The sequence below is a fragment of the Lycorma delicatula genome, chromosome 1 (genome assembly GCF_047948215.1).
Source record: "Lycorma delicatula isolate Av1 chromosome 1, ASM4794821v1, whole genome shotgun sequence".
Taxonomy (NCBI): Eukaryota; Metazoa; Arthropoda; class Insecta; order Hemiptera; family Fulgoridae; genus Lycorma; species Lycorma delicatula.
The window spans coordinates 331,731,977-331,759,028 of NC_134455.1; the positions used below are offsets into that span (position 1 = coordinate 331,731,977).

Below are 27,052 nucleotides of genomic sequence, written 5' to 3' on the forward strand. Positions count from 1 at the left end.
TTATTAATTATAATAACGACCCATTGATATTTAGAATTTTTATCTTTATTTTATGTTAAATGTAATATGTACAACAATACTGAATTTTCTGATTTTCTAATCCCCTCTGATGACTGAAAAAAAAAGAATTATAAACCAAAGCATTTGACGTTATAGTCCATTTATCTGATCAACAAAATCCATATTTGTAAAGAATTTCACATAACTGGATCTGTTTGGATTTTTTTCTTAAGTTCAAAACAAATTGACACTCATACAAGATTACAACTTCAGCTCAATTACTGGATGAAGACATGGATGGATATAGATACAAAAAGTATACGACAAAATGACTTTTAAAACATATGTATACCATTGTACAAGTAAACATTTTTATTTCATTTTATTTTACAAATAAAATAAGCAGTTTCTGAAGTAATTAAGTTATTTGTATCACATCTGAATTTAATATATACTGATCGACATTGTAAGTCATAGGCCAGTTTATACGTTTAAGGTAAATTAATGAATTATAATCATTAATTTAACCTATACTATAAAAGAATTAACAATAATAGTAAATAAATCATAATAATAAAACAGATTTAAATCGATATATTAAGTTCGTAATTACAGAGAATAAAAATTACAAAACCCATAAATAAGCAAATAAAATTGTGGTAATTTACTTCGGTCAAGCCACACTCAATATAATTGTAAGAATTTAATTTTTTTTAACTTTATTTACTGACAAAAATTCCTGTATTATGATACACATCTACATTTAAAGATATTTTTTATGTACAGGAAATATACATTTCTACAAAATGAAAAAAATCTACTACTTTATTAATTTTTCTAAAATTATTTTAGATATACATATTATATGTATGTTTAGAATTTTCTATTCAGTAAAATCTTATACTGAAAATTTATCACCAGGTTCAATACTAATCTAATATTAATTAGGTGTCAATTTATCTACAAACCAGGGCTGAAGTCTAAAATTGTGAAATTCTCCTTTAAAAAATTAATCAAATACAAAAATTATCTATGTCCATACAGCTTTAATAGTAAATACTTTCAATAAAATAAATTTATAAACGAATGAGTTAAATTAAACAGCTTTTCTTATATTATATTTAACACTGCAAGAAAATAAAAGTTAAAACTTAAATTAATAGCAAGATGTTCTAGATGTAAACAATTAAGTTTTTTACCACTATATAATAATATAATAATAATAATTCATCCCCAATAAATACAAGTAAAATTTATTCTAATACCTGAAAAACTGACACAATAATAAGTGAAAAAATTTAAGAAATTTAACTACAGTACTAACTTAATAAATATATAATGTGATCTTTAAGGTGATCACTAACAGTGAATATAGACAACCTGATTGGAGAATATTGTACAATATCTAAGAATTACAATAAAGATTTCAAATACCAAGCTATTACAACATACTGATAATAAATACATGTCAATCTAAAAGACAATAATAATAGTTCTTAATAATAACATTATACAATAATTGAATTTATATCACTCACTCATTCACAACATACAGAAGAAAGAACACATCTCAAAGGAATGACAATCACAAGTCCTAAACACGAAATGTAACAATAATTTTTGTAGAAGTGAAAATAAAACTCATACAATTTATATTAACTGTGTCAATGCAAGAAAGAAGTTTTTATGAAGGAGTGGTCCTCAATTAATTAATAATGACTTAAAAAAAAAATTGTTTCAAGTAACATACTTTTGATAGTAATAATAATAAAATACCACGCATTAATGTAAATCAGATGAATCAAAACTGATAAACACAAAACCTACTAGCAGATATTGTAATTGAACAATATTTATTTCTTGAGTGTAGTAAATACACTCTTTTGGGTGAAGTGACAGCAATATAGGTATCACATTGGGAGTAGCTTGTTTTGTTTTCTTAAAACAAAAATAATTTTCCTTTAAAATAAATTTCTAAACCCTTCTAATCTAAATGTTTTCAAAATGTAACAAAAATGTACACATTAATTATTTTGTTTAATTTACCTTTGGATGAAGAGAATCTAAAACATGTAAGAGTAAATTTTAAAGAGTAAATTCCATACAGAACTGAAACATAACAATTTTGACCAATTACATAAAAAAAGAAGATTAATAGGTGGGATTTTTAGGAAGCATGAATATCACCTAGACATTCTTGTGACGCGAACAATGTGTATTTCTACAAAGATAAAGAGAATAACAGAAAATCATCTTATATTAATAAATGAAAAGTAAGTAACTAAAACGGCAATGATGGAACACCTAAAATGCTGAAATACAATGCAATAAATATCAACAAAAACAGAAATAAGAAATAAAGAAAGATTAATTATTTTCCCTTGTTTATAAATCAGAAAAATTGAATCATCGTGTTAGGAAAATTCAAATTATCCACCTGAAACAAATAAATTTACTACAAAGTAATAAAAAATATAATTTAAAAAAAATATTTTCATTTATTTCCTATCATCTTGAAGATAAAAAGGTAATTACATCAGTTTAGCTTTAACATGAGGTTCTCATGATAGCAAATGATAGATATTCTCAAAGTGAATTGAAAAAAAAATAAACGACATAAATAAAAATACAAATGAAGCCTTTACCAGTGATAAAAAATGCTGTCACATTATCATCACATGTTTGTTTCACTGATATAATTATTAGATAGGAAAGATATGAGAAAAAATGAATAAATAATTATTTCTGCACGTTTGAGTCCCTATGCAATTTTAATACTTTGCTTTTATAAAGTACATCGGGTTCATGTTCTCTCTTCCGTGACCGCTCCTTCTCTTTATCAATTTTCTGTTGAGTGTTTGGTAGTTTGACTTCATTTCCTGTTTCATCTTCATCATCATCGTCATCAAGTTCAACTATGCTAACACCACCTTCTTCTTCATCAGTATCATTATCGTTATTACCATCTTCATCTTCATCATCATCATCATCATCGTCATCTTCTTCAACAACTTCATTGTAACTGCTGCTGCTGCTGAAAAAAAAAAGTAGACTAGTATAACACAAATATATTTCAGTAGAAACATTATTCATATACAAAGATTTAATCTTTGTTCATGTATAAAGATGTACTAATTTAACTGAAACAGCATTTATTTACAGGGACTGATTTATAATCTAATTACAAGACTAAGAAATCATAAAATTCATCTATCTACTGAATAACATGTTACATTTTCAAAATAGTTTCTTACAGACTTAAAGTCCAGCCACTCATAAATTGGTATCGCTATAAAGAAAAAAAAATTCTGTGACTCCTTCCACAAGAAAATTATTCAAAAATTTAACATTTATTTGAAAAAAAAAGAAAATGAATATTAGATTCTTTGCAACCATTCCATTACAATGTTATTTATGATAAAATAACCGATTAACGGTATGTTTGATAGTAATAACCGATTAAAAGTATGTTAGATTCTAATCTGGATAATGAAATTTCAATTTAATCAGCCTATTTTTTTAAAGATATAAATCTTATAAAAAATTTGTTAACAACCAGCAGTGATATGGTTGAAACTAACAACGAAGAACAAAATCACTTCAAAAGGTTTTACATTCTGAAAATGCATATAAATAAAATAATCTTTTTTCCAAATTTCAGCTGTAATGCTCATTCTATAACGTAACTGGAACTGATGAGATTTAAAAAAGAAAAGAAAAAAAAACATAAATAAAAAATCAGCATTTTTGTTAATAGTTTTTAATTTAAAAACAGGCTAAAAGCCAACAGACAAACATACATACAAAGATTTGTTAAATTATGCATATAAGGTATACTTTTTAAGTAACAAGGTCTTTCTTTATAATGTCCTTGAAGTGAAAGGAAGTTTTGATATAGTCTGAACAGAAATTGTTTTGATTTTAGGATACAGAATACTGGTAGAATGCATAAAAATCATTCATAGTTTACAAAGAACTATCTTCTTTTAAATTTACTATTAGCAAAAGTCTCTTACACAAAGTTTTTAATATTCTTTTTAAAAAAAACATCACAATCATTAACAGCATTGTATTCTATTCTTCATTTAGGACATTTCCACCTTGAAGTCCAGTTATGTAATATTTAATTATTAATTCTTAAACGGTTGAAATCTAAGCAGTTCTGAACTATTATAACCTATTGCATGAAGATTAACCTTTTTTTTATGAATTGAACTTAACAAAATATTTCACAAATTCACTTTGAAGCTGGGCATTTATTAAAAAAAAAAAATCCTTTGGCCAACATATATCAAGCATATTTCATTTACGTTGGCCAAATGTACATCAAATATTTTCAAAATTGGAAGTTTCCAATTTACAAATTAAATAAAAAATAGTTACATGTAGTAATTTCTCAACAGCAGTATGAATTATACAAACAAAAAAAATTTAATCCTACTATTGAAATAAAATTTTAAATAATATGAAATCACATGAACGACCAACTCAATTCCTAATGACGGAGATTTCAACTAATGCGGCCTAACTGAAAAAAAATTAAAAATTAAGGTACCTACCACTCAAAACCAATAGAAAATTCAAAATTTGAGAGTAAGTTCCCATACCCTCAAAAATAGACATACTCTATTGAAATAAGTAAAAATTACAGACTGTCTGTTCAGGTATCACTTCTGAATGGCTCATGTTAAATTTAAAACTCAAAAATAAATCATTTGATAAAATGATGAATAATATTGTAATAGCTGTAACAAATTTATTCTGACTTCATAGTTAAAGTTTAAAACAATTACAAACAACCTCAGATAAATAAAATCTAGCGAAACACCACTTTTATTATATCATATCTACAATTAAAGTAGAATATTAAGATTACAGAACAATCTAACAAAACATTAACTAACATTAATAACAAAAATCCAATGAAATTTAATATATATATAAAAAAAAAAATTATTTAGAGTTTCAAAATAGAAAAAATTTATTTATTTCCAGTTCTATTCATTTAATTATTGTAAAACTGGTGTAATACCACTACAATTTACTTTTAATCACTCATATGTTTTTTCTTTTAACTTATGATGGAAGGGCATTAATACATACGATAAACCATTTTCACAGTAGTGCCTAACGACTTGAAATATTTTTAACTTTTTTATACACTGTTTCTAATAATACCAATCACTTTCTGTCTGATTTTTTTCAGCATTTAATAATATTTTATTATATCACATAATATCTCCAATCAACATGGACAATAAATGAATGAATTAGAAAAAATCCCACTTGGCACACCAGAAGGCGGAGGAAGATTTCACCGCTGCTAAATAGGGGATAAAAAATATTTCCACCTTAAAGTTAAGAAAAACGTCATATTCACTCAATATGACAATGGTTGCATATGAAAAAAAGTTTTACATGGTTAGCATACAACAAGCCCCATCATCTTACAATTCCAGCAACATTTTGGTCATCTCTTGCCGTAAGGACTGGTCATATCAAAATTGTTTCAGACAAAAGTTTTAGGTAATGTTTAGAGGACTAATGACCACTTTAAACCGATTCAATACTGTGCCTATTACGGGAGGTGTGATATTTTTTGTCTTCGAAACCCCATTTTATCTACCCCCTTGGGCCAATGGTTGGTGATATCAAAAAACCTTACTCAGATACATTTTAGGCCCCTACCCAAAGAATAGTAAGTACTTGAAACAAATTTGATATTTTACTTAATAAGAATTATAGCGTTATTTTGTTTATTTGAAAAAGCCCCCTCATTTCCACCCCCATGGTTCAATTTTGCCCATTAACAAACTTGACTGAGAATTTGGGTTATTATATTTTATGTACCAATGTGAAAGTGGTTGGTGCAAAATTATGGCAGTTATCGTGCCCACAAGAAAGTGAAATAATGTATAAACTTTTGAACTGACGGTGGTTTTGGGGTCTGGGGGATGTTAAATGTGAAGACATGTTGAAATTTTCTGGAAGTAGGTAGCTTTCTTATGAAATCTACCTAACAGGAGCAAAAGTAAATAGATCACCACATGAAAATCTTATATGTTTTGCTATGCAATAATTTTAGCCCCTTTATTTCTGATTTATTAAGTAAGTAGTGAACTTCAGTTACAATTTCTTTTTTCAAGTTGACAAATTATCACTAATATCTAAAAATTATCACAAAAATGGTGAAGTTTTATTATAGGAGTTTAAGACTACATAAGAGTACAGTGAAATTCATGAACAGTAATACAAATAAATAGTACAAAGTTACCAGAACAAATACACACCTAATTTGAAAGAAGTGAATAAATTCTGAATGCAATGTATAATGGTTTTCAATTTATTATTGAAATAAATAAATGACCACCAGTAAAGTTACAAAAAAGATGTAGTGAGAATCCCCCTTAATATTTTTTGTATCATCAAATCTTCTCAATTATCAATATAATAGTTGACAATTTAATCCAAAGCCGGTATTATTTGTTTTAGCCAATGATTTTTTCTTAGTAACTAATTCTGTTGATACAAGAAGACATTGATGAAGAATATTCAGCTTCTTAACATCATTTTTAATACTCTGATCTCTACATTCAATTTTTAATATGATTGAAATAACTTAATTTCTACTTTTTATGAAGTGTTAAGACTTCATAAAGTTAAAGTACTGATACGAGATGTGTAGGAATATTCCTGGACTATATTTTCAGCAACATGCTGTAGGTAATTAATCCCATGACTCCTCTATTAATTTTCCGATTGGTGTCATATATGTATACATACTTAGGCTAAATACAATTTTGTAATATTATGTTATTAATTATCAGCAATGTCAATAATAAAATTGAAAAATGTACCTGCATAAAATTTTACATAAACTTTTTAAACTGGCTACTGAGATTTTTGGAATTCTTTGTGATGAGGCTTTTAATGAAGATCTGATAGGTTGAACACATGTTTTTGAATAGAACGCTCATTTCAAGGCTGAAAGAATTAGGAGGATTGTTCTGGGCAATCTTCCGTAAGCAAAGTACTACAAAATGAGGAAAAAGTGAGGAATTCATCCATAAGGACCATCGCCAAACAATCCACAAATTGACATGGTTGGAATTGGTAATGGCATCTGTCAAAAATGTTTAAATACATGTGTTAGTGTGTTTGCTTCACGACATGGTAACTTAATTTCTAGTCATAACCAAAAATGAAAGTTGGGCCTACGACTGCATTCCAGAGACAAAACAACAATCATTGCAGCAGATGAGACAGTAGTCAGCACAGACCGAAGAAGACAGAGCAGGTTAGAAGCACAAGATGCATGCTTGTATTGTTTTCAATATCAAAGATATTGTTCATAAACAATTCTTTTCTGCTAGTGTTACAATAAATTTGATTTTTATTGTGATGTTTTAGGATGCTTAGAAGATGTACAGCAAAAAAGGCCAAAATTATGTGGGGAAAAAACTGGCTGTTGCACCATGATAATGTGCCACCCTAAAAACAATATTGTAGTCGTCCTACATTCTCCAAATCTTGCTCCCTTCCCTGTGAACCACCCTGTGGGGTTTATTTCCCCAACTAAAACAAAAGCTGAAAGACCACCACACTGTTACCATAGCAAATGTTTAAAAAAAAACACAGGGATTGTTGAATGGCATACAGGAAAGGAATTCACTGATGCTGTTCAAGGGTGGAAAAGGACTATAATCTATGTACAGTGTGTGCTCTCAATAGGAGATTTACTTTTTAGTGGATGGTGAGAATTTATAAAAAAAAAGTACTTTTCTTAGGCTTAAATCCAGGAACTTCCCCATACCATCTCATTTAATATACTGAAAATTAGAGAAACTTCTAATAAATTTTACATGCATAATAGGAAGGATAAGAGAATCTCTTTTATAAAGAAAGCTTTATAAAATATATAAATATACATAAAATAAAAATTCAAAATAGATAAAAAAATATGCAAATAAAATCTTTAGATTAATAACCTGTTCTCTTTTGAACTGACTGGTATACCTGTTATCTTTTAACAAAATGTCATTCATTATTGTTGGTTCTTTAAACTGTTCACCTTCAAAGGTAAACAACACCACCATGTTTCATGTAACATTGATGTTAGATGCACAATGCAACATAAAAATTATGCAACTTTTAACAAATTTTTTGCTTTTATAACATTCTAAATTAAAGTTTAAGTACAAAAAACTGTCATTATTTCATATAATGTTTGAGGAATTGTTTTTAGAGGAATGATGTACTACTAAATCTTATCCAGTATTGTAAGTGGGAAACAGTACTCCCACTTCACAACACTTCTGATATGACAAGTTTTCCACAAATGAGTTACAATGGTTATGCGCAGCTAATAACTTTCATCAAGTAGAGTTGACCCAGCAAAATATAACAACAAAGTTTCTCCACAACAACTAATAAGTAATATAATAATGACAATGGTACAGAATTTTCTTCAGTCTGCAGTAATGTTTTTATTGTTATTCTGTGAACTTAGACATTAATTTAAACAATTTGATATTGACATTAACAACTGATAAGAAAGCTATGTTATCTGAATCAACAAATAAGAATGGTTCAAAACTTTTGTATTAACTCAAACCAAACACAACACACGCACAATCTTTTGGAAGTTTGGTAAAAAGAATAAGTGTTTTTTAACTCTTTAAACACTAAAGTTCTATATTTTATATCCTATGGGATGTAATCAATTAATTTTCAAGAGAATATTTTACATTTCACACATTTCTGTAGCTGGATGGTGGTCCAAAAAGTTCTGCCTGAATATTATAATTGATCAATGCTCCAGTATTTTAATATATGTGTATCAATAATTAGAATACATGGCAATACATAAGTCATTAATCAGAACTGTCCTGTACCAATCCATCAAGTAAAGAGATACATGCTGTTCTCCATATGAACTGTGGATAAGGATTAAGCTAGGAACAAGGGGGGGGGGTGGCAACCGGAAGCGTCACAAGGCGAGTGTCTTCGCCTATGGAATTGGGATGTGGTAAGGATTAATAATCCACTCACTGAAGTGGCTTTTGAAGTGCTTTTTATGAAGGGGGTGGTTAATTTGTTTCAAGATCATTTTATTGGCAGATTCCTTTTTCACTATCCACTTTATCTTTCACTCTTTCCTTCCAAATGGTGTTCTGAGGGTCTTTAGTGAGACAATGGATCAACAGACGTCCTCGGGATTTTAGGTTTGATGGGTTGGTTCTGCCCATCCAACTGGTTAATTCTCCAGGCTTTCTATTTAATATCTGGAGGCTGTACAAAATGCCCAAGATGGGGGTTTAAATTAACATCAGGAAAACCTAGGCTTCTTAATTTAATTTTTTAATGCCTGGAATAGGAATTAAAATCTGAATCCTACATATATATATTTTTTTTACATGATATATTACCATTTCATACTGCAAAGGAGCAGTACTTACTGTATTGGAGGAAACAAAAATCAGACGTTATATAAAATATTTATCACATTCACTGATAAGTCTCATTAATAATGAATTAATCACTCATTACTATAATAATAATAAAAAAACACTAACAAATATATACAAATATAAATAATGCTGTAAACCAAACAAATAAAACTTAAAACAAAAATTATGTGTAGACTCATACCATACTGATAAAACAGCTGCTGATATGATCATTATGTAGAGAAAAAATCAACAAATTTAAATTTCAACACACTAAAATGTAAAAAACCCAATAAGAAGTACTAAACTATCAGTTAGAAATACATAAGTGTATTTTTCCAGAAGGCATATGTATTTTATTTTGTTATGCCATCCGCTTTCAGTAACAATTTATACACAAATGATGATATTTGTATGTATTTACCATTTCATCACAAAGAATATGATGTTCCTTAAATTCCTAACTCATTTACATTTTGGTGAATAGCTGATGCTCAAGTTAGTTTGCAGAGATTAGTTTATGGACATTTCTGATTATTTTTTATAATATTTTTCTTATGGATGATTTTATAAGCAGTTTTTTTAATAAAACTTTTTTATATATAAAACTAAGGTGATACTACTATTTTGTTATTTCTATAATTTTTTGTGGTATTTTCCTTATAAAAATAAATACCTACTGATAAATATATTTCAAATTATTTACTAGTTCATAAATTAAACTATTAGCACATAAATGAAAAATACGCTAAGGATGACCGCAACGAACTTGAATAAATCCGGCCTCGGCTCATGTGCCGAGGCCAGAGAACAGTTGCCAGCTGAAGTCAACGAAAACAAAGAGAATTCTTTTTTTTAAATATGTTGTTTCAAATAAATTAACCTTTCTGCTGCATAAAAACTCTGAATTTCATAAATATATTTTACAATATAAAAAAAACATTCTAGCAGGTAAATAGGCAATACTTCAGATAAATTGGTTAGCAACAAACAAGAGTCAAAAAATAAAATTAAATATTTCATGTGGCCAGCCACACATACATATGTGTGACTAGCTTTTAATGTTTTTGAGTTTAATGTGTGATTTTAAAGTTTTTATCAACTGATGATGAGGCAAACTCTCGAAAGGACTCTTAAAATGAAAAACAATAAGAATAAGGTAAGAGGCATTATTGAATTCTGTACTGTTGGTGGAAAACAGTGTTATACTTGTCTTTGACATAATTGGAACGCAGGGGGGAATATGGACAAATACAATAACAAAAAAAAGAATTTATTTTGCTATTATATATATATATATATTTTTTTTTTGTATAAAAATATATATATATATATATTTAATGTAAATAATATATTATTTTGAACTTTAGGTTTAGCAAATCATTTAATTTAACTAGATTGATATTAAATAATAAACAATCTAATAAAAACCATTAACACTGAATAACAACTAACACATGGAAACCATGGATTTTTTTAAGGGTTGAAGTACAACAAACCAGATTTCAAAATGCATTGTTACTGAATATTTAAAATAACTAACAATGTTAATATTTTTTTTAAATTAATTAAAATAAAAAGACTGAAAAAAATTAGTTGCTTGTAAAGATAACACAAAAAATTAGTATGTATGGTAAGGTAGAATACTACCTTACTCATTCTACTAATTGTGGATTTCATTCTTATAACAGGGCTAGGCATCCTTTGATTTTATCACATTATCGAAATTAGCTATTGGACATTTACTGATTAAATAAATGTAACCTTTTTATTTTTCCTGTTTAGTCTCTGGGAATTAATTAAATGTAACCTACAGTTCAATAAATTAATTATTTTTAAGATCATTATTAAAGATTACAGCAACATATTATTATTATTATTATTAGTGGTATTTTGGATTACTTTACTAGTAACTGAATGGAAACATACTGAAAACCAAACAGGTAACCAAACCCTGAATGAAATTAATGGATGAAACACAGAGTGAAACTTATGAATGATCAATTCAGAAAAATTCAATGACCTACTTGCTAAATTAAAAATATACAATACTGCAGCATAATTCTATTTACTACAAATTTCCTATATTAATAAAAATGCGGTGTTTCTGGTATTGTGTTTTTGTGGTTCTTACTAAAATAGAAAACTCATCATGTCTTTAATTAGAATAAAATTTGTTAACACCTTGTTTTCTTAAACTTTATAGGTTTCTATAAAAATGTTGTTATGCCTTCATTAAGATTTTGGTTCCATTAGAAAATTCCTTCTGTTATTTCCTGTTAGATATGATTCACACACTGTGCTTAGAATCTATAATCTACTTAAAATTTCATTCTAGCAGGTCAAAATAAACTTTAAAAAAATAATTCTACTGCATTATTTTTCCTTAATCTTGCTTTAAATAAAGATACATTTTTTATAATCAATTTTTAAACAGCTGGAAAAAATAATAAACACTGTATTTCCTCCCCTTCTGATAACTTTTCATTTTATATGCTTTAGTTTTATTTTGATTAACTAATTTTACATTTTTCTGTCGTATTTGGCTTTATCAGGATAGCAGCAGCACTACTATTGATGGCCAGTGAAAATTCCAGCTCAAAACCATAAAAAATACAATTTAAAATTTTTATCTTTGAAAGCAGAGGAGGTTAGGCATCACTGAGAAAGTTAATGTAACACTGATAACATGAACAAGCTAAAAATTTATATAAATTCTACAAAACTTTAAAAAATAAAATAAGTAGTAAACTTTATCTAAACCATGCTAAATTACTCTGCGCTACTCTGGCTACCAGACTTTACTAACCCAAAAGGGAAATTCACACAGAAAATGTTTTAAACAAAATCATTTAAAATTTATTTTTTTACTTTTCAGCCTCCAAAATCTTTTACTACAATAAATAATCACCAGAGTAAACCATAAAACTGTTCCTGAAAGATGGAGGTAAGGAACTTCTGTGAAATTAAAAAATATGTTTATATGTAAATAATTTAAAATTATTGATTTTATTTATTATTATTTCTGTTAATATCTATCTTTGGCTAATGAATCATAAAAAAAAAGTTTTGCCAAAGACTGGAAATAACATTCCCCATCTCAAATAGAGAAGGAAACTTCTAGTAAAATTCTTTTTAAAATCTAGTCTTTTTCTGTAATCCTACTAAAATAGTTGCAAACCAAATTAATGAATTAAAATAATGTGTTTTTTGCTTCATTCATTTGATTTCTCACAAATTCTGATCTTTAGGCAAGGATAGAATGATAGTAAAATACATTCTCAACAATTTAAATAAAAATAAAAAAAACACAACTTGCTCCAACTTCCTTAGAATATATCAAGACTTGAAAAGCTTTGTTATTAGAAAAAATATGAACCAATCTGATATTTCAATACTTTGATTTCATTAAGAAAAATTACATCTTTACCTATCAACAAAAATTGCCAGCAATCAAATTTTCTAATAAATCACTGACAATTTGAGAACTAAACTGATTTTTATAAATAACATGTCTATATTCTAAATTTCATTTGTTGGACCCTACCATCAATCCTTAACAGAAATTACTAAATAATAATACTAAATGCAACATGCTCCCTGTTTATATCTTAATGTTCATTCAATAAGTTATTTGAAAACTTCTAAATTTACTGTAAAACCTTCCTCAAAGTTTAATAAATCAATATTGTAACAAAGATTCAGATCACTGAGATTATAAATTTAAAGCAAAGAGTAATACAAATGAATAAACAAACCGACATATGCGTGTATGCATACTATCCATCCATCCACCCACCCACACGCGTAATTCTAAAAACATTTTGATTTTCAACAATAATATTAAGGAGACATTCTAGACAACTAATAAGTGAACTAATAATCTAATAAGAAATAAATGTCAAATCAAATTAAGTATTAAACATTACTCAATTTTATTATCAATCTACAGAACAATCATATTTTATAAATAAATATTACATTAAAGGATTTTTAACTTCTGCTAAAATTTTTTTTATGAATATGTAAATATAACCTCTGGTTTACAATCACAAGTAAAGTCAAAATCAATAATAATAAAAAAGAATACTGCACTGAACAGAAAAAATGAAACAACAAGGCTAACCATGAAAAGAACAAATTACGCTTAGCTAAATTAAATAACTTCTGCAGAGCTCTTTTACTTTACAAGCCTGACATTAACAAATAAGCAAACATACTCACACAATCAATCTTTTTTTCATTACATACATTTTATTAACTAAAAATTTAAAGAATTATTTTTTATTATTTTTTTTATTAGAATGCTTATGTAATTATCTTCAGCATATTTAAAGCACAAACTAAGCTGTTTTAGTAATACTAGAAAAGAATGGACTGAACTTAACGATCAACGTTTCAATTCAGTGATTAACTAAACTACTTACTGAATGAGTGATTATCATTATATACACACGTTCCTGATCAATATTTCCGTCCATACCTGAAAAAATATAGGCCAAGCTCAAGATCCCATCAGTCAAAAGAGATTTAAAAGCAAAGAAATATAAATACATGCAAAATAATAATAACAAAAAACTGCCAAATAATATTATTCATTAGGTAAAGCAGAATTAATCACATGTACATAAAGTTACAAAGAGGGATGAAGTAGCTGTTATTGTAATTTACCGATGTCATAATAATAAATCAATTTTATTTAAAATTAAAAAATCTACCGATTAGTGACACAAATTAATAAATGTTTAAACAATTTTTATGCAATTAGAGACAACTTGAAGTAGACCATACTGAAGCAGCCAAGATTCATCTGAGACAAATTACTACTACTCTCACATTCTTACTAATCTTGCCAAGTGAGTAAGCATGTGTGACAACAAACAAGACATGCACGAATGCATACAATGATTCAGAATGAATTATAAGTGAGACAAGCCTATTAAAGACAGACCTAAACCTCAATGTATAATTAATTTTTTAATTCCTACCGCCTTCTACTTTTCAAGGCTTTCTTTTAGAATTTAAATTTTCAGTATTATAGGGAAATAGCTTTATCTTTTTTGCTTTTTGATGTCATGTGCATCTGTAGTCTGACATGGTGAGAAAAAAACAATGAAACACTTTTTAGATGCAGATCATCAATCTGTTTTGGTGCTCCAAACACAAATATCAAAAACCTTCAACATAATACTACATTTTAATATGACAATAACTAGCTAGAATAACACCAGATGGGTTTTATATCAAAGAATGGACAATTATAACTGCCAACAATGTTTCATCAAAACAGTTTTGTTAGGTACTATTGCTAAAGACAGTGAATGAAAAACTGTAATAAATAACTAACAATTTTTTACTAAAACTAAGCTTCAAGAGTGGGTGATCCTATTATTTATTGTAAATAAATTAAAAAAAACAAAAAAACAGATTAACACACACACTTATGAAATCAACTTAAAAATGAAAATAATCATTTATTAGAAATAATAAAGGCAAAAATTATTTCTGATAAAGCACTTTTTATCTCATTTTTAATGAGAAAAAACCCATAAATCTCAAATAAATTTTGCCTTAAAATTAATATTAACCCTTTAAATAAGGCAGTCCAAACAGTTACTAACTAGCAAATGCTACTCTGCACCACATAATTTCCTATTGCAACTCTTAGTTTGTTCTCATAGACTGTATATTTGGTTGTCATTTATCTGGAAATATTTGAGTTTTATATATGTAAGCAAAATATTAAAGCTGAATTTTCTACCTTTTAAATTAAGTACAAAAATTTTTTCCACTAATTTATGTTTTTATTTATAGTAGTCTGTAAAATGTCAATAATTTCAAATTAATATACAGCATCATTAACTTGAAAAAGAATCTAACACATTTTTGGAATTTCAATTCTGAGATTTTTTAACCGTTAAGCTCTGAAATTTATTACTACTTATTTCAATTTTTTGTTAAATGTTAATAGTTTACAGTACAATTAAAAATTTTCCAGGGGATTATTAAGTCTCATTATTTATGTACAACTAACTAGTAGATTAAAAACTTTAGCAGACACTACACATTTATCAATATTTATATTGGTACAAATTTTATACATAAGATTTTATTTGAAAATCATTCAAATCAAAAATCTATTAATACACAATTGAATATTACTTTCATTATAAAAGAATAAACTATTTAATTTTATCTTTTTAGTTATTCATAAACTACTGTAAGAGAATAAAGCAGCATAAATATAATTCAAAACAATTATAAGTAGAGCAAAACAAGCACAGTTCAGTGAAACAATTTATGGCTGCGATTGCCTTTAATTCTTGAGTAACAAACACATGATTCTGTGTTAAAGTTATTTATCATTGTAGAATCTTTAAGCATACACTATAGTATATCTGCAAATTTCTCATTGTGAATTTATTCAGCATTTCTCTATATTAATATTCCAAATCACAGTCAAGAATTTTAAGAATACAAAAAAATAATACTAAATGAATAACTAGTAAAAAAAAAAACACTATTCAAAATTTGTATTCTTCTCACTTTTATTTTATCTGTGACATGAGTTCAGTAAAACGTTACTGCAAAGAGTGCCTGAAATTGCCTCACATAGTTTAAAATAGCAATCATATTAAGGAAAGTTTTTATTTTTATGTGGTTTCATCATGACTTATGATGTCAAGATGTAGCCATATCACACATTTTCAATAATACTAAAGCTAATCATTTCATATAGTGTATGTCACAGTGGAGAATGTCAACAAATGAACAGAGCATAATGCAAAATATTTGCAGTTAAAAAAAAAATCATAAGTCATACACATTAAAGCTGCTTGAAACAACTGGCAATAAATACCATCAATAGCAGGGATATCAGTTTGAAGTTGCCACAGCTATCTCTACACAGCATCATAGCATAGAAGTTATCATAGCATTTTTCAACTGTTCACAAAAATAATGTCTGCAGATCAAAAAGACACTCCCACGGCATCAAGAAACCTATCACTATGATCACAATTTTTAAGCAAGATTATAACAGGAGATGAGACATGCTGACAACCCACATAAAACACTAAACTTTAAAATTATCAAAGAACTATAGAAATTAACATCATCTCCAAAGATAAAGATATTTTGTTTGGATAGGAGTAAAGGAAAATTGTTGGAAGTTTTCTTTTGTTTTACAGGATATTGTTCACTTTCAATTCATTTTTGACAGGCAGATGTGAAAAAGGAAAAGTTATGTTGATATTCTTTGCCGTTTATAGGATTCAGTAAAAAAAAAGCATTCTGAAAAATGGGAAACAAAAAATTGGATTCTTTTGCTTGACAATGCATCTGTGCATCAATCCAAGGTTGTCAAACAGTACCTGGTACAACACAATGTTAACTGTGGAACATCCATCATACTCTCCCAACCTGGCACCAGTTGAGGAAATAATCTCAAAATGAATGTTTCCAAATACTATTAATTTTAATTTACAACAGAAAGCAGAAAAGCCATTCATAAAAATATAAATTCCTAAAATCATACACAATAAAACATGAATGTGTGGAAGAAGTGTAACCCACATCAAACAGGCAATCAAAGTAAAATAATACATCATATTTAAAATAATTTCAAAAATGGTTAGGAGATGACATCCCACATATTTTGCAGTTTTTCCAAAGAATAGCCAACATCTTGCTCATTTTGCTAGATGACTTTTAACTGATATCAAAAAGTTTTATTTTTCAGGTATGGCACCATTGGTATATAAGATTATTTATATATAAATAAAATAAATTAAAATTCAACCTTACCAACAATTTGTCTGTGTTTTTCAAGTATCAGGAAAGTTTTCTTTCAATTTAAAAGCATTAAAATTAACAATTTTAAAATAATATTTCATAAAATTAATGATTTTAAAGTAATATTTCATAAAATTATGATTTTAATATTTTATAACTTTTTAATCTACTTACGTTAGTTTTAATTTTAATGCTTTTAAATTGAAAGAAAACTTTTCCTGATGAAGGCCGAGTGACTGAAAATACTCTAAAAACACAAATCAATTGTTGGTAAAGTTGAATTTTAATTTATTTTATTTATACATAAATGATACCAAAAAGTTACAGTGGTCATAAGCGCTTTTTCAGACAATTCATTACCTTCTTCAAGTCTTTTGTGATTATGCTACAAATCCCACAATAAATAACATTTTGCAGTTATATAGGGCTAAGATAACGTATGAAAGTCTAACATTTTTGGCTGAGAAGTAAATATATAATACTCAAGTGCATTGACTGAATCGGAGAACATAAGATTGTGGTATTCACCGAAACTGATTTTAGTGCAATAACAACAATGTAAAACTTAGCCTAAGTTCTTCAATTACTGAAGACACACCAGTACTTAATTTGTCAGATGAACTGGGAATGCACAACTAACCAAAATACCTTGGAATTAATTAGATAATTTAACTATTATAACTGTTATTTACTTTCAGAGGTAGTGGAATGACAAGCAATTATATAAATTAACCAAGCAATTATTCAAATTACAGGGAACTTTCTTTTAAGAAATAAGGAGATAACTTTCTTTTAGGAAATAACTTTCTTTTATCCATAAGAAGAATTTATGGGTTCAAACAAGATAATTCATTAAATCAAATCTTAATTAAGTAATTTTTCATCCAAGTTTTCAAGCAGATATATCCTCAACCACGCTAATTAAAAAAAAAAAAGATTAAATCTGCACGTAAACATTGAAAGTGAAGTGACATCACTGACACGTCAAATAATGCCACTAGGTATGATGGTGCTCAACATGTTAGTATACTTTTGTTAAATATGCAATATTGGAATTAAAAATGAATCTGTGTAATGTTAAAAAATGCTGTCTCCATAAACCAGGAAGGCATCAAAAAATTATTGAATAAGCCTTAACAATCTTCATTTGCTTTAGGTATCATATTTTTAAAGTCAAATTCCACTAGTATAATAAACTAAGCTGGTATATTAATGTGAAAACATGAAAAATATTTCCCTTTAAAGATTAATTAATACTTTTAAGGATTTTGTTAACTCTTATAAATGAGCAAAGCAAACTGTTAATCAAAAATAAAACAAAAATTCAATACATTTTGAACTAGTTACCTTGTTGGTGGGGGGAGAGCCGGATAATTGACATAATTTGATCTTCTGTGAGAAGGCAAACGTGCTCGTGATCTGTATGAGCTAGAGAATAATTAATTTAAAAAAATTCTTTAAAAAATTTCTACATTTCACACATAACAAAATAAAATTAAAAAAATAAATTTAAATACTGAATAAAAGGGCAATTTCAATAAAAATCATAATTGCTTTAAATCAATCAATCAATCATTAACTGTACATAAAACCTTAAATATAAAATATTCAATATGTTAACAGAAAATTAGTATATTAGAGTTAATGATTTTAGTACTATAGAGACAGAACTTCACACGATTCTGTTCGAAGTACGTAAACAATTCTGCAGAATAATCCAGTATACTTTCCAACAACTAAATTATTTAAAAGCAGAAGTGAAATATGATTGCCAATAACAGATTAAATAGTATACAATGTCACACAATGGGCTTTACAATTTAAACATTTTTCATGTTGTAATCATACGTAATATGTATACAGCAATTTTTCAGGCCAAAACTTCAAATTCCTATAAAGTTTTGTATAATTGTACTCATAATTTCTCATTAAACAGAAAAGGAATTTTTTCATTATTTTGAAATGTTTGGTTTTTTGTGGCCAAGTTTTTGAAGTTTCATCAATTAAAAAACATCTCATTTGCATAAGAAAGAAAATAATAAAAGTTTACCTTATTAATACTTAATGAATTTAATTTTTTATATGATAAAATCATTCATATTTACAACACTGATCTTTCTAAAAATAACTTCTTTGATGCCTAAATCTGCTAATTAGAAGAATGTGTATGAAAATTTTAGCTAAGTAATAAATTAAAAAAAAAATATGCTTATGGTATTTTCTTCGTTCATTAATATAGTGAAACCTCTCATGCCTGAAGAAGAACAAACAAGTTTTATACTTGTAAAGCAAGTAAAATAACTACTTAAATCATGTTAAAATAACTATTTAAAAAACAATGAATGCTGGTTATCATACATACTGCCTGAATTGTATCTCCTGAAATTAATTTTTTCCTAAAGAAATAATATAAGTAAGAATACTAAGAATATTGTGACCGATGCAAATAAAATCTTCCCTTTGCTTGTACCACATTTTCACGTATTATATAAGTTATTTCAATATAGCGATACATTTTTTCCTGATGAATTAATTCCACACATAAAGTCTGTAGTTTGTCAGTGGGAATGTGAAAATAGAATTTTGTAGCATATGAAAAATAACTTGTCTGACTGGGATTTGAACTCGGACTTCTGAAAGAAAGTATTATACTTTCAATAAATTTTTTTTTTAGTAAGAATTTTCTGTTTTTATAACGGAATTAAAGTATTATGCATTAACATTAAAAGTTTTTTCTGATGTATCTAAAGAATAAAGTAACAGTTTTGCTAAAAAAAAAAATAAAAACACATAGGAGTTATGTGTTACATTCATCGCAATTATGTCTCACAACACTTACTAAAAATGCCAACGAATAGTTATTGTAAAAAAAAGTTATCTTTAACCATAATAAATGCTAAAAACCAGTTAATAGAATGTTTTAAGGCTAATTAAATAAAATAAGCAGGAAAATGTCAGCCAGGTTCTGAGACAGAATAATTTTCAAAAAAGGAATTGCTAACGTTCTGATGAAAGAGGCACTAGATCATACATAAATCAAAAGAGCAAATAAATGAACACAAGCCCTGAGACAAAGATGGGCTAAGGCATCACACAATATTCTTATGAGAAAAAACAAAAACTATATTCTTAGAAGAAAAACAAATGTCAAATTTATGACTTAGCATTGTAGGGATAAATCATAATTTTAATTAATTACATAAACAATGGTGCTGCTACTTGATGTTTCATTCAAAGTGAAAAAAATCTACTTTTACAGCTAAAGTAGATTTTGTAAAAGTAGATCTGGACTGTTTGATCCAACAGTCCAATCAAAATAATATACAACCAAAATTAGGTGGATGAATTTGTTAAAAGCATTCAAGTTCTGAGACAGAATTATTTTCACAAAAATAATTACTAACATTCTGATTTTGATAAAAAGAGCAACATAGATCAAAAGAGCAAATAAATGATCACAAGTTCTGAGATAAACATGGATTAAGGTATCACAGAATATTCTTATGAGAAAAAACAAAATTTTCAAACTGTATTCACAGATGAAAACAAAGTAAGTATTAAAAGAGATAACATAAGACATCTGTTAAATTCACATAATAATAAAAGGAAGTTTCTACCCTAAAACTCAATGGAAAAATATTTTTAAAAAAATTAGAAGAGCATATACTCTTAATAAAAAATAATATGGTTTAATTTTAAGCTTTTTTCTCAACAAAATAATAAAGTGTTTAACTGTAAATATTAAACATAAAAATTAAACAATTCAATAAATAACTGAGCTGTATTAAACATTTTCAGAAAAAAAATCTAAAAATTTTTATACAGTCCAAATAACATTAACAATTAAAAATAAACTTATTAAAAAATGTTAAATGATGCAAAATAAAAATCTTCCACTAACTGTGAGCAGGTACAGAGCGTTCAGAAAGTTGCTGTGCACTGGAATTATGGAAGTGCAATGACAAAACGTTTTTATTACTTTGTATTTTATTTCATTATTTTATAGAAACAGATATTATAACTGGAATAGTTTATAAAAGATGCTGAAAATGACTTCCTCCAACATCATTACAACACTGCATACATTACAATTTGTTATCAAGCATTTTTATTTGGGTGATGTAATGGAATGTCTCGCACATATGCCATTATTGTGCCTTTTAGTTTTTCAATTGTGCATGGTCTGCTGTGATACACTGCTCCCTAAAGTAATCTGGGGGAGTAACATCAAGCAATTGTGCAAGCCACAAACCCCTTGAAATGATTTGTTCATCAAAGACATTTTGTAAAATAAATCAATGACCTGTTAGCACTGCATGCACTGCGGCACCATCTTCTTGGAACCAACCATGATTGATTTCCACTTCTGTTAACTGACTAATGAAGTTTGTTAAAACAGCTGTATTAACTGTATTTTCACAAAATATTGGGCCCACAATGGTTCTACTCACACCAACCCAAACTCCAATTTTTGTTTCATGTAAAGATTGTTCCTGTAATTCATAGGGTTTAGTGGTTAATTACAGTAGTGTATTTTGGGGATTAATAAACCCTCCCGGAAGAAATTAAGCTTCACCTGTAAAAAAGTAATGTCGAGAAACAACATTTTGGCCAATAAAACGTTTAAAACATTGTCTTTTGAATTTTCAAGTTTCACATTTAGTCTTTTGGCATAATCTGTTTCTTGAACATACATTACTTTGTAGGGGAAAAGTTTCAGTTCTTTTCTTACAACATTCTATATGGTAGCAAGTCCGACATCTTGCTGCTGTGCTAACTTACGCATTAACATTGATAGACAATGGCCATAGCATCTGAAATATCAAGCAGCTTCTGTTTGTTTAGCGTAGGTGGTCTTCCACTTTGATCAGCATCTAACTGAGCCTGCTGCCTGAAATTTTTCGATATGAGTTTCAACTGGATTGTGGTTTTGTTCCAAAGTTTCAGTCTTGGGAACATATCTTTTATGTATTGCTATATTTTGTCTAAAATACTTTCCAACAAAGTATTTGTTAAATAACTAGTTTCATATGTTTATTTTCATAACTATGTCCATAAATAATAAATATTATTACAATTTGTTTAAATGTAAGTTACAATCTTTTTCTCTTTATGATCAAATGAAAATAAGACTTTTTTATTTTAATTCATATAACGACTAAGATAAAAAAATAGTTCTAATGAAGGACTGACTAAGACTTTTTCAAAAATTATTAGTTATTAGCAATTAATTATTTAAATACTGAAAAAAAAATTTATTAGCAATATTGACTTCTTAATATTCATCAAACTTCTACATAGCTAAGGGCAAAAAAACACATCTAAGGCCTTCATAACCTCATTAATTAAAATATAACATTAAGTATTTAGGTAGGATGGTTTAGCTAACTTTTTTTTAATACTGTTTGAAACTGACCTCTCAGAATTTTACTCTATACAGGTGCATATTGTTAAAAAAATTCTTCACGGCTCTGATTCTTTTATTCAGTTATAGAGAAACCTTCATCAACACGCAATAAATTTCTTTCAGCATTTCTTTTCTGAAATTTTCAGGAAAGAAACTGTTGAATCCTTTTTCATATTGCTTGGAAACTAACGAATTTTATTTGATGAAACTTTAGCACTGCAAACTGAAAGTTGCTGATAAAATTCTGTAAGGCTATCTTACAATTATTTAAAAAAAATCACATATGCTAACTACCCTAAAGTAAAAAAGGTGGAAGTACCGTATTTTGGTGACAAAAATACGGTACCTTCCTTCTTCATTAACCACTGTACAGTACCAAAACAAATGTTTCACATGAATTGAATAAATTAAATTCTGAAGGACAAACATAAATTTTCTTAAGAATTTCATAAATGAAGTTTAAAGTTTTATAGTCAAGCTTTGACTTTTATTGTCTGCATACACTGTTATTGTATGTGTACTTTAGTGCTAACTGCATCAGAATTTACTGTCAGCATAAAACTTAAAACCTCAAGCAATCAGAAACAAAAACCCAATCAATGCAGTGGGGCACACTAGTTCTCCTCAAAAACCCATACGGATGTCAAACATTTTCTTCAAAAAGTTGATAGCATCAGTTTTTTTTTTTTAGTACTAAAAGGTGTCATCTTAGTTGATTTTATGGAAGGAAGCACAACAATTAATGCTGAAAGTTACAGCAAGATGTTGGAAAAATTGAGAAAGGCCATATAATCAAATAATGTGGCATGCTGAGTTCAGACATCATTTTTCTTTATGACTGCTAGTCTACATACTGCAGTATATACTCAACGCCAAATTGACAGATTCAATTGGGAGCTGTTTAACCATTTTCAATAGAGCCCTGATTTGGTTCCCAGGGATTTAACACCTTTTCCTGAAAGTGAAGGAATGGTTAGTGATGCAGCATTTTGAAAATGATGATGAGTTGAAAAATAGTGTTATTGCCTGACTTAGTTTTGTGACAAGGGTATACAAAAACTTGTCTACAGATATGACAAGTGCCTTAACTTGGATGGCAATTAAGTAGAAAAATAACTAAAAGAAGTATATAATAAATTATTTCTTTATCAATTGGGTTTTTTTTTTTAATAACAAATCAGACCATCATGCAGTCATAAAATAAGGCTGAGAATTCAAATTTCATAAAAATACAGTAGAAAGAATTGGTTACTGTTGTATGGAAAAAAACAATTTTCCCTAACACAAGGGAAGTTGCTTCCCTTGTCAGCTTAAGCTTAAGAAACAATGAATGTATGTAGTATGTTAGTTCATGGTTATTCATTATTGAAATTAATATATTGTCCATTGAACTAATTTGAACAAAATGAACAAATTAGTTTTTACATGAAGTTTGAATAGGTAGAAGTGAGTTTTATTTTTTGCCTGGACTTTGCCAGAAAGAGTTGGGCCAAGACTTCCAGGAATTTTGACTCCTTTAAGTCTAAATCACAATACTCTTTTTTGGAGAATCATTGAGAACACTAACATAGAGGACTCACCAGTTAGACAAGGCCATCATATGCCTGACCACCTCCACATACAATTGAAAATTGTTGAAACCTAACCAACCAATTTATCATAAATAACAACAAGTAAATAATGTCTGAATTGCTTAATTGACCATTTTTTTATTTTTAGAGAATTTTTTCAGGCGACATATATGTGCTTCTCTGTCTACAGCAATTAAAATTATATTTATTATAACTGCAGTCTAAACTGGCTCATTCGTGTGCCACACAGATATTGGCTAAGTTTCACTAAAAATTATTTATTATAAATTGTCAAAAATCATAAAACAAAACTAATTAATTATCTAAGAAAAAAGAATTACACAGTTCTATATCAGTAAAAATATCCCATTTTCATAGGATTAGGATCTATAGAAAAATCATAACACAAGAAAGCAATTAGGCATACAAAGACCAAAGTGTTAAGACCATCATAAAAAGTAGTCTGCCTCTTTTTGTCTGTTGATCGGCAAGTGTGGCACCTTACTCTCTTATCCAACTTCTTCGGAAGGTGTTGGTCTGAAGGTTGTCTAGAAGTAATAGCAGGAGGGATAGGCAGCAACTGTAGAAATGTTCTATATGTGCCTTTGAACAAATGTAGATACTGTTCCAAAGAGAAGCATTGATGAGGTAAAAAAACACCTTGTTATACCAGCATTATAATTTTCTAGGCATTGAACAGTACGAAATCATTTGCTCACTCCTGTCAATACCACTCATGTTCTTATGTATGCAACAATCATACTAGGCTTAGATATAACACTTCCCCTCTTTTTAACAATATCCTGCATTTCAAACCCATGGGCTGAAGATATGGGTAAAACATCTCCACTTCATCACTGTTATGTTTCCTTTTAATTGAATAAAGTATTCGCCTTTTTGTAACTTTTTTTGTGTAACTTCAAGTGTATTGCTGGCCTCTCTTTTCTGTTTAGCCTCCAGAACCACTGTAATGTATTACTTCAGAGGATGATATGTATGAATGTGAATAAAGTGTAGTATTGTACAGTCTTAGGTCGACCATTCCTGAGATATGTGGTTAATTGAAACCCAACCACCAAAGAACACCACCAGGACTGCCAACCTGGTTTTTTTTTTGCAGTGTTCCACACATGTTACTGTTGTTATCCAACAAGTGTTCTGAAAGATTAACATTACAGTAGAAAAATATCTAAATATTACATATGTCCTTTTGCAATATAATTCTCCATGAGTTTCATGACTACTTCAAAAGTGTGACACCTTTCAGGGTTTATAAGAGTGCCTTTCCCGATGTATACTAACATGTTGAGGATACACCCATCAGGAGTACAAAGTTTGTATAGTTTGATTCGATATTTGTTCCTTTTGTTTTTAATGTACTGTCTGAAAGACAATCTTCCTCGCCACAGTATCATGGCTTCATCAAGCGATGAAATCTTACAAAAGATGTTACAGAACGTCTATGTTCAGTCTTTACGTCTCCACTTTGTGCAGTCTATGTTCAGTTACATCATAAAAAGGGAAATATATTTCAGAATAGCCTGGAAATGATTTCTGGGTATTGTTCTTCGAAAAATAAGATGATCATATAGAGACGATTGAGACTAGTAATATTGAATGGACGGAAAATGCAAATTACCCATAAGCATACAAAAACCTATAATTCTTTCAAATTCTTCTAACTTAATAGGATACCATGGTTTCATAAAGCTATGTTGTGATACAGGCATTCCTAGAATGATTTCAGCACGTTTATTTATCCAAATAACAATTGTATTCATAAGGTTGTCATCAAATAAATTAGCAAATATTTTAACTGGGTTTGTAAATTGAATGTGAACTTTTTCTTGACCAGTAAAATTATGAATTGGGAGGCCTATTGTTCCATACGCTCTGTCTGTTTTGTCCATCTTGATGAATACTTGGTACAACAAATTGGACATCTGGATTATTGGCAATGGAATAATTTTCTTCACTGTCATAAACAAACTCAACATTGGGATCACTTGCCAAAGGACTATTTGGGTTTAATCCCATGGCAAAATGCACTCTTTGTGTATTGTTGTGATCATCGTTATTAATGATGCTTACCTTGTTATCAGTCTCTTCATCCGAATCAGAAGGAGGTTCATACTCGCTTTCATCATATCTGAACTAAACAAAGAACTGTCCTTCTTGTAGATTTGCTAAAAAAACCATTAACAAAACCAAGCATAACATACATGTGCCACACATCTTTGAAGACCGCTATGAAAATATCAGGCCATTAAAATAGACAATTACATCTTGAATAGCAATCGATTTTAACTATAACACTCGAACGGCACATATATGTGCCGCTAGTGTATGGTGAAGAACTACTTGGCACAAATATGTGTCAGCTGGCTTATTTTGTGAGAACTATTTGAATGCTGGTACTGAACGTATTAATTAGGCATGTATCATGCTACAACGTATAAAAAACTTTCAATACTTCTATTTAAAAAAATACTTCATTGTTTTTATTTTTGGAGCTATAATTTTCCAAAATTATGATTCTTTTTCAATAACCCTGCATGATATGGCTGCTATATGTTACATTAAACATAAATGTATAACATAATTAAAAATAACTCTACCCAAATTCAAAGATAACCAACACCTATACATGATGACTTTCATCACAATACCGAATCATTTCTGAAATTGCTAAATTTCAAAATTTAACTTATATAATAACTAGTCTGTAGAAATATTATAATCTTGCTATGTTTACTGTGAAACTTCCACACATTTTTTTAATAAACTTTCCTACATAGATCAACAATTATAACCAAAAAAAAAAAAAATTC

The 27,052-nt window shown here is 28.2% G+C and overlaps 1 protein-coding gene across 4 annotated transcripts in view; it reads right to left on the bottom strand.

Moving 5' to 3' along the window:
- Window positions 1-329: 329 nt before the first annotated feature.
- Window positions 330-27,052, bottom strand: part of LOC142334259 (myeloid leukemia factor 2-like) — a 74,222-nt gene continuing 47,499 nt past the window's right edge. Inside the window, exons 5-6 of one of the 4 annotated variants that reach the window (XM_075382142.1) lie at window positions 18,591-18,671; window positions 330-3,031 (exon numbers count right to left, since the gene is read on the bottom strand). In XM_075382142.1, the coding sequence (XP_075238257.1) occupies window positions 2,740-3,031; window positions 18,591-18,671 (373 nt within the window). In that variant the 3' untranslated portion in view covers window positions 330-2,739. Of the gene's footprint in view, window positions 3,035-18,590; window positions 18,672-27,052 lie in introns of all 4 variants that reach the window. The other 3 variants (XM_075382141.1, XM_075382144.1, XM_075382143.1) reach the window with 3 other exon arrangements.